General features: G+C 46.7%; 1 protein-coding gene across 1 annotated transcript; it reads right to left on the minus strand.

Moving 5' to 3' along the window:
- Positions 1-139: 139 nt before the first annotated feature.
- On the minus strand, positions 140-9,540 carry aifm4 (apoptosis inducing factor mitochondria associated 4). Its single transcript, XM_047035317.1, has 19 exons — positions 9,012-9,540; positions 8,565-8,661; positions 8,292-8,401; positions 7,891-8,000; positions 7,732-7,776; positions 7,522-7,603; positions 7,252-7,364; positions 6,911-6,997; positions 6,686-6,777; positions 6,396-6,526; positions 6,126-6,241; positions 2,542-2,613; positions 2,344-2,407; positions 2,131-2,207; positions 1,853-1,970; positions 1,626-1,724; positions 1,459-1,534; positions 1,208-1,312; positions 140-1,062 (listed from the first exon to the last, which is right to left on the minus strand). The coding sequence occupies exons 1-18, from the start codon at positions 9,112-9,114 to the stop codon at positions 1,258-1,260; spliced, it is 1,647 nt and encodes a 548-aa protein (XP_046891273.1). The 5' UTR covers positions 9,115-9,540; the 3' UTR covers positions 140-1,062; positions 1,208-1,257.
- Positions 9,541-9,615: the final 75 nt, after the last annotated feature.

The following is a 9,615-nucleotide window of genomic DNA, read 5'->3' on the forward strand; positions in this document are numbered from 1 at the left end:
TTTCTAAAAAGATAAATTGCATGATATGCCTCAACTACTGTTCTGGAGGACACACCTATGGGACACACTCTGCACCTGGTTGGCATGGTAAATGATCCTTTACCAAAATATTGCAATATTGTACCCATTTTAAATTCAAAAGCCACGTCACGAAATAACTTTATTTTGTACAGATTCAGGAGTGCAAATTAACCGTTTTGATGGCAATCAGCCATTGAAAAAATACAGTTTCTAGAAGGTTACTGATCTATTTTACAAATACTACCTGAGCACCAAGATTCAAGTAGTTATTTAACTGAGTGCAATGGCATTAACAGTATATAAATAAGTAACGTTGTAATGCATGAAAGAAAGAAGAATATAAAAGAGAAAATGGACGTATCACTTTAAAATACCCTTTGAGAATTACAATGTACCATACCACTATTTTTTAAGAACAACAGTATACTGTTAACAGCCAAGAATATTATTTTGAACATTTGTTTCTGCTGGAGGTGTGGATATGAATCCAAATGGTTCAAACATTGACAGTGAAATAGCATTCTCTTCATGGAGGGTGGAACCATAGAGACATAATATAGTGTAAACAAAAAATATAGTGTAAACAAAAACGAATTTAGAGTAACCAAAAAGTAATATAAATGAAACAAGTCCACCTTTTGAAACAGAGTAATGACCATACATGTAGTCACCATCTATCATCATTTAGTCAAGGCTAAATTGACATTTAGGTTAATCAAATAACATGTTTTTCACTCAGTGACTGCAGAAGACAACCGACTTCTAATTTCTCATGCCACAGGGCAGAGAAGACAGATAATCAAATAAAATGTCAGTTAACATAGTTACCGTACCAGATAGAAAACCACAGATCCCTCCAACCTTTGGTTTTCACATGATAAAATTGGCAGAAGATATAAATACACGTAGGCACTGGTGAGAAAAGAAGGGTAGAGAAAAAGAGTGAGAACAGGAAGTTTCAGGACATCCTCTTGGTCATAAAGATTTGGAATTGATCCATGCTGGACATGTTACATCTGTAACCAACCCAGGTTGTCAGATCTGAAACAGACAACCATATTGTGTGAAAGTATATACAATTATTTGCCATAGGACTAAGACATGTATTTAATGCACACTGTTAACATCCAGGTAAATGTTGCGGTTTCCTTCATTTAATTTATCATGTAATCGTGCTGAAACTCACTGAGCATGTGTCTTGGTGATGATCTGTCCGCGGGACATCATTTCCGCAATTCAAGCCACAGCTGGGTCAAAGGTCATGCTGGCTGCTGCCACCACCATGTCATCTCTGATGACCAAACACAATGAAAAGGTGAAGTATTCTTGGGATTGACCGAAATGTTTTGAGAACAAGAGGCATGGATGTACAGGGTACAGTAGATGTCCCACACTGGGCAGATGGATGGACATTCTCCTCAAAGAGGAACCACTTACTTGATATAGAACGCTAGAAACTTCCTATCCTCCACTTTGCCTTTGAATATGATTTCTGTGTATCCCTCTCCGTAACCTTGGTTTATGAGACAAGTTGTACTGTAAGTCAATTAAACAAAGACGTGATTCAACTTTATACTGAATATATTTTTGTTGCAGATGATCACCTGCATAGCGAACACTCTTCCCAAGTAACATTGTCCAGAAGAATGGAACTGAGTCGATCATCGTCTGGTTCTGTAACATATTCAAGGCTGCTACTCTTCCTGGGGAGAACACAGAGGACAAACCAAGTGTGGGTACTTGTTATTCCTGGAGATCCAATGTGTGTATGCTGACTTGATCCCAGTGTTCGACCAACAGGTTTAAGAACTGAAGTGCTTTAGGTGTTTACCATGGGCATGTGCCAGCTGCCAGTGGCCGATGTTAACCCTCTGGTCTCCTCGTATGGTCAGAGGAAAGGCTGTTACATCCCCTGCTCCGAACACATCTGGAATGTTGGTTCTCATGAACTGAGTAGGAGAAGCATCGCATATTGGATGGTCTTAGTCAAATTACTAACCATTGACATATTAGGTATATACAATGTCATGATTCCCTTATAATGCTTTTAAATTACAAACAGGCAGGTCCGACAATATGTATACACTGTTCATTGCGCTGGTCTTTTACCTTGTCAATGACGACAGCATTTCTGGAATTCACCTCCACCTGGCTACCCTTTAAGAACTCAGTGTTGGGGATGACCCCTTGGGGGAGATGAGGGCAACAATTCATATTTTGTAATAACATTATATAATTAAGAAATTAATTTGATAATATTGACTATATAAATTGAATAGGTTTTAAGGTATCAAACCACTTCATTATAAGTTTAATACTTACCAATTCCAGCCACAACAACATCAGCTTCTAAGACAGCACCACTCTTCAGCACCACCTCTTTCACCTTCATAAGAACAAGTTGTTTTCCTATTCATGCATTTCAAAGGACTAATATCCAACATAGAAAATGTCTACAGCTATCAATTAGAAAGAGATTTGCAAGTAAGATCAATTTTACATATTTGACTGTAAATCTACCTTGCCGTTCTCTCCTCTGATTTCTTCTATTTGGTCATTCATGTAGAACTTGATATTGCTTTCCTCCATCATCTTCAGTAGAAGAAAAATGCAATTCAGAGAGCAGAAGTTTTCACATTGCATGTGATATGACATGGAGTCCCCTTGAGTCACCACCTTACCGCGGTGGAGGGGTTTGCGTGTCCTAGTGATCCTGGAAGCTATGTTGTCGGGGGCTTCATGCCCCTGGTAGGGTCACCCAAGGCAAACAGGTTCCAGGTGAAAGACCAGACAAAGCGTGGCTCAAAAAACCAACCATGAAGAAATACAACAATGGTTCTCAGTTGCCCCTGCCCGGAAGCGGGTCACCGGGCCCCCCCCCTGGAGCCAGGCCCGGGGGTGGGGCTCGATGGCGAGCGCCTGGTGGCCGGGCCTTTTCCCATGGGGCCCGGTCGGGCACAGCCCGAAGAGACAACGTGGGACCCTCTTCCAGTGGGCTTACCATCCGCAGGAGGGGTCATGGGGGTCGGGTGCAGTGTGAGACGGGCGGCGGCCGAAGGCGGGGGCCTTGGCGGTCCGATCCTCGGCTGCAAAAGCTAGCTTTAGGGTCGTGGAACGTCACCTCGCTGGCGGGAAAGGAGCCTGAGCTGGTGCGCGAGGTAGAGAGTTTCCGGCTAGATATAGTCGGCCTCGCCTCGACGCACAGCGTGGGCTCCGGAACCAGTCTCCTTGAGAGGGGCTGGACTCTCTTCCACTCTGGAGTTGCCCTTGGTGAGAGGCGTCGAGCTGGGGTGGGAATACTGGTTTCCCCTCGGTTCGGCGCCTGTACATTGGGGTTCACCCCGGTGGACGAGAGGGTAGCCTCCCTCCGCCTTCGGGTGGGGGGACGGGTCCTCACTGTCGTTTGTGCTTATGCACCAAACGGCAGCTCAGAGTACCCACCCTTTTTGGAGTCTCTGGGGGGGGTGCTGGAAAGCGCTCCTCCTGGGGATTCCCTCGTCCTCCTGGGGGACTTCAATGCTCATGTGGGCAATGACAGTGAGACCTGGAGGGGCGTGATTGGGAGGAACGGCCCCCCCGATCTGAACCCGAGTGGTGTTTTGTTGTTGGACTTCTGTGCTAGACACGGTTTGTCCATAACGAACACCATGTTCAAGCATAAGGGTGTCCATATGTGCACCTGGCACCAGGACACCCGAGGTCTCAGTTCGATGATCGACTTTGTAGTCGTGTCATCGGACTTGGGGCCGCATGTCGTGGACACTCGGGTGAGGAGAGGGGCGGAGCTGTCAACTGATCACCACCTGGTGGTGAGTTGGCTTCGATGGTGGGGGAGGACGCCGGTCAGGCCTGGCAGGCCCAAACGTAATGTGAGGGTCTGCTGGGAACGTCTGGCGGAACCCTCTGTCAGAAGGAGCTTCAACTCCCACCTCCGGGAGAGCTTCGATCATGTCTCGGGGGGGGCCGGGGACATTGAGTCCGAATGGGCCATGTTCCGGGCCTCCATTGTTGAAGCGGCTGACCGGAGCTGCGGCCGCAGGGCGGTCGGTGCATGTCGCGGCGGTAACCCTCGGACCCGGTGGTGGACTCCGGAGGTGAGGGATGCCGTCAAGCTGAAGAAGGAGGCCTATCGGACTTTATTGGCTGGTAGGACTCCAGAGGCAGCTGATGTGTACCGGCAGGCCAAGCGGAACGCGGCTTTGGCGGTCGCGGAGGCAAAAACCCGGGCATGGGAGGAGTTCGGCGAGGCCATGGAGAATGACTTCCGAACGGCTTCAAAAAGGTTCTGGACCACCATCCGGCGGCTCAGGAGGGGGAAGCAGTGCTCTGTCAACACTGTATACGGTGGGGATGGTGCGCTGCTGACCTCGACGGGGGACGTCCTGGATCGGTGGAAGGAATACTTCGAAGACCTCCTTAATTCCACCAACACGCTTCCCGACGTGGAGGCAGAGTCTGGGGACATCGGGGGGGGCCCTTCTATCTCTGGGGCTGAGGTCGCCGAGGTGGTTGAAAAGCTCCGCGGTGGCAGGGCCCCTGGGGTGGATGAGGTCCGCCCGGAGTTCCTTAAGGCTCTGGATGTTGTAGGGCTGTCTTGGTTGACACGACTCTGCAACATCGCGTGGACATCGGGGACAGTGCCTCTGGACTGGCAGACCGGGGTGGTGGTTCCCCTCTTTAAAAAGGGGGACCGGAGGGTGTGCTCCAACTTTAGGGGGATCACACTCCTCAGCCTCCCTGGGAAAGTCTATTCAGGGGTCCTGGAGAGGAGGGTCCGTCGGATTGTCGAACCTCGGATTCAGGAGGAGCAATGTGGTTTTCGTCCTGGCCGTGGAACAGTGGACCAGCTTTATACCCTCCGCGGAGTCCTGGAGGGTACATGGGAGTTCGCCCAACCAGTCTACACATGTTTTGTGGATTTGGAAAAGGCGTTCGACCGTGTCCCTCGGGGGCTCATGTGGGGGGTGCTCCGAGAGTACGGGGTACCGGATTTCCTGATCGGGGCTGTCCGGTCCCTGTACGACCGGTGCCAGAGTTTGGTCCGCATTGCCGGTAGTAAGTCGAACTTGTTTCCGGTGAGGGTTGGACTCCGCCAGGGCTGCCCTATGTCACCGATTCTGTTCATTACCTATATGGACAGAATTTCTAGGCGCAGCCAGGGTGTTGAGGGGGTCCGGTTTGGTGACCTCAGGATCGGGTCGCTGCTTTTTGCGGATGATGTGGTCCTGTTGGCTTCATCGGGCCGTGACCTTCAGCTCTCACTGGAGCGGTTCGCAACCGAATGTGAAGCGGCTGGGATGCGAATCAGCACCTCCAAATCTGAGGCCATGGTAATCGACCGGAAAAGGGTGGAGTGCCATCTCCGGGTCGGGGAGGAGATCCTGAACCAAGCGGAGGAGTTCAAGTATCTCGGGGTCTTGTTCACGAGTGAGGGAAGAATGGAGCGCGAGCTCGACAGGCGGATCGGTGCGGCGTCCGCAGTGATGCGGGCTCTGCATCGGTCCGTCGTGGTGAAGAAGGAGCTGAGTCGAAAGGCGAAGCTCTCTATTTACCAGTCGATCTACGTTCCTACCCTCACCTATGGTCACAAACTATGGGTAGTGACCGAAAGAACGAGATCGCGAATACAAGCGGCCGAAATGAGCTTTCTCCGTAGGGTGTCCGGGCTCTCCCTTAGAGATAGGGTGAGAAGCTCGATCATCCGGGAGGGGCTCAGAGTAGAACCGCTGCTCCTCCGCGTCGAGAGGAGCCAGCTGAGGTGGCTCGGGCATCTGATTAGGATGCCTCCTGGACGCCTCCCTGGTGAGGTGTTCCGGGCACGTCCCACTGGGAAGAGGCCCCGGGGAAGACCCAGGACACGCTGGAGGGACTATGTCTCTCAGCTGGCCTGGGAACGCCTTGGGGTCCCCCAGGAAGAGCTGGCGGAAGTGGCCGGGGGGAGGGAAGTCTGGGCCTCCCTGCTTAGGTCGCTGCCCCCGCGACCCGATCCCCGGACAAGCGGCAGATGACGACGACGACGACGATGACATGGAGTCCTTTAAAGGCCCACAACAATAACAGTTTCCCCATTAAAAGGTGCCAACATTTACACATCAATTCAAGACCTGCATCGTCATTTTCCCAATCTCCGGGCCCAGGGACCTCTGAAAAGGGTATGCTGTGTTGCCAACCAAGGCAACACTGGTAGCTTTGTCAGACAAGTAGCCTGCCACCTCCATACCTGTGAAGAAACCAAAAAAAAAAAAAAAAAACATGAAGAGAATATTCAAAGACTGAAGAAGTGAACAATAATTATTATTATTAATGATAATTGGAAGCCGTGCATTCATGTTTTCTTCAAGACAAATATTTGATCAGAAGATCTAGAACTCAACCAATAAAGGAGGCTCCACTGATTACAGCTTTGTGGCCCACACAGGACTGGTGGATCTCCTTGGCGTCCTCATAGCTCTGCAGTACTTTTACACCATCCAGATGCGAACCTGTGCAGCTCAGTGGCCTTGCTCTACAGGTGGCAGAGCAGAGGATAAAAATGTATTCAAAAGTCCTACACTTATATATGAATCCATGATCATCATTGACTTGACAAGATCATATTTAAACACAGACCTAAACAGAGGCTTGTAGATAATATGGAACCTCATCAGCGGTAGTTGTGACTAACCTGCATCCAGTTGATAGGAGTAGCTTGTCATAATGTTGCAATGTGCCATCGCTGAACTTCACTGTATTTTCCTCAGTGTTAACAAAAACTGCCTGAAACACACACACTTCAGATGCTTTGCTTGACATAATCGGGGCCTAAAATAAAAATCACTGTAATCTATTTCCTGAAACACATTCAGATTATATTTATTCATGAAAGTGTAGTTACTCCTTCTAAATGTACCTCCTTTTGCGTCCAAAGTTCTATGTCATGCTGTTTGAAGAACTCAGTCTGACGAAGGAGAATGTCGTTGCTCTCTAAATTCATGGCCTAAGAACATCGGGAGTCGAAAAGAATGGTGACGTATAAATCACATGTAACACAAAAAGAGGGCTTTGATCAAATACTCAATAAAACATCCTTTCTATCAAGTACTTTAATACTTTAATACTATCTTTCCTTCTTTTTACAAGAAAAGAAAGAAAGATAGGGCTATGCATAGCTTCACCAAATCAGCCATGTCTGATGTGAGATTAGAAGGGGCCCAGCAGAGGGCCTATTATGACAACCAGAACCTGCAGTACCTTGCTGATTTTAGGCTTATCGTATGGAGGCAGAGTGTCCTTGGTTGCCATTATCACTCTGCCTTCATAATGGTTTTGTCTCAGAGTCTCAGCACACACAAGAGAAGCAGGCCCTATGTAGAAAGAACATCATTCAGAATGTGCATACAACTAAAATACATCACGATGGAAGATGGCGTCATTGTCAGGAGCAACATGTCTTTGCGGAGGGGTTTGGTCACCTCTCTCTGAAGCCTCCAAATTTTCTGGTGTTTCAGGCCCAGTTCTTACCTCCTCCAATCAGAAGAGTGGTGTGGCTAACCCCTGGAATCCTGCCGCTCATCTCCCTCACCCTCTTGGTCAGCGACATAGACTGAACATGTAGAAATGGTATGTTTGACCAGAAGCAAAACATTTAAAACATACATTTTGTATAATTATATTTAAAAACAAAGAAAACATTCTAAAGAAATCGTCATTAAAAATGAAAAAAAAAAATACCTTCTTGTTAATAGATACATAAACCTTGCCATCTTCAACCTTGACCTGTCAAAATAAAAATATTTTACTAATACGAATTTCCTTTTAAAGCCAGCAAGATTACCCTGTACATTATAGACTAGACTGTGCTCCTGCACTATGAGAAGTCACAAAGGTCACCTTATAACTGGGCAAACAGTCCAGGCCTGGATAATCCTCGATATCTCCAGTCTTGACATTAAAGCAAGCACCATGAAAGGGGCATCTTACTCTGTCCCCAATCAGTGCCCCTGTCAGATAGCATGACATTCGCATTATTCACTACCAAGCACCATTTACACACACATCTCCTAAATATGACAAATGATGACAACAATGACTTGCAGTTTTCACACAAATCGGACTGTAACTCGACACTGTTTGACCTAACAACGGCAACTAAATATTTGAATGAACACTTTCCAATTAACAGATTTGAATTCATCATCTACCTTTTGTACAAGCAATTGTAGTTTATGAATTCAATACAATAAACAATTATGACATCTTGGTGTGTGTACCAGTTGAGTTGTGTTGCTTACCTTTGATGAGAGGAGCACCGTAGTGAGAACACTTGGTCCCAACAGCACTGTACTGGCCCTGGGTTCGGACTAACAAAATCCTCTGGCCCTCCACCTCCACCTCCTTCATTCTATCAAATATATAAAAAAGTAATCATTATGGGATCGAGTGCAACTTTATCATATTTGTACTGGATGATAATTAGAAAATACTGGTTTTGATATAGGTTATCTGCATTATGTATTTTATTGGTAAAAATACTCTAAAAGACAAACGTGTACAAGTAAACTTACTGTCCATCCTGTAGGTCTAACTCTTGGCACACAATCCCTGTGACGACATCCTCATCCAGGTCCTGACCTGAAGAATGACCCTGACGCAGACTCATGTCTGTTTACAAAAAGACAAGTGTAATCGACTGGTGAAGGTTACAAATAAACTTGGACATGGCTACGTACAGAGAGGCCTGCAGTAGATTGCTTAACAACAATCCTTTCTAAAGCGTCAACACAATGGGGCGATCACCACATTTGCAGATACCCTACAAGCAACACGGAATATGTATATAGCTACACTTTAGACCACATTGCACGCATTACGTTATCGAAAATATACACACCAAATACACCATCTACAACACTGTTTTACACATTATTTAACACAGGAAGCATTTTATAAATCTTTATATGAATGAATATATAGCCTGTAGCGCAATTTGCATTGCGGCATAAAAGACCTACCCGACAACGAAGAAGTCTTTGATAGAAATATTCGCTGCATGTATTTCTGGGTGAAAACGCTTGTCGCCGTATTTTTCAACCAAAGAATTGTTCGCGTTTGCATGTTACACTATAGCCTATATAGACTCAATCAGTGACGTTGAAATTAAGTCAACGGTTCAGGCTGCTACGGTCGAATACCTCTGATTAGACAGGATCCACAGTCATTGCCCACTCTAAACATTGTATGTAAGCAACATGTGTAACAGTGACTAAGCAGTAGCTAGCCAGCTTTGTCAGGTTTGACAACACTTCCCTTACAGAGGAGCTCAACGCTAGTGCCTCTGGGCTGACAGGAATCAATCGCCTATGGCAGCGATTTTCTTTTAGGGATCTTGAGCACTTATCCAAACGATGTCAAACGGGACACCGCACGTCCTTGGGTCATGAAACGAACATCTAGAAAATTACAACTTTACACGTTACCCGGTTCTCGAGTTAATAGCTAAGCAATCGTTGCCCTAAAATCCCACTATATAATTTTTTGTAGTAGGCTAACATGCATTCTGTCACTAGGGGGTACTGTAGCATCCTGCAGATTGTGATCTGTCATACTTGAACTGAC

The sequence above is a fragment of the Hypomesus transpacificus genome, chromosome 15 (genome assembly GCF_021917145.1).
Source record: "Hypomesus transpacificus isolate Combined female chromosome 15, fHypTra1, whole genome shotgun sequence".
Classification (NCBI taxonomy): Eukaryota; Metazoa; Chordata; class Actinopteri; order Osmeriformes; family Osmeridae; genus Hypomesus; species Hypomesus transpacificus.

Bases quoted from the DNA above. Each gene is read 5' to 3' on its own strand.
- aifm4 (XM_047035317.1), bottom strand. From the start codon at position 9,114: ATGCAAACGCGAACAATTCTTTGGTTGAAAAATACGGCGACAAGCGTT. The intron at 6,242-6,395 runs GTTGAGTTCTAG...GTTTCTTCACAG, and splicing joins CAGTGGAGCCTCCTTTATTG to GTATGGAGGTGGCAGGCTAC. The intron at 2,614-6,125 runs GTCTTGAATTGA...CTTCTACTGAAG, and splicing joins TTGGGAAAATGACGATGCAG to ATGATGGAGGAAAGCAATAT.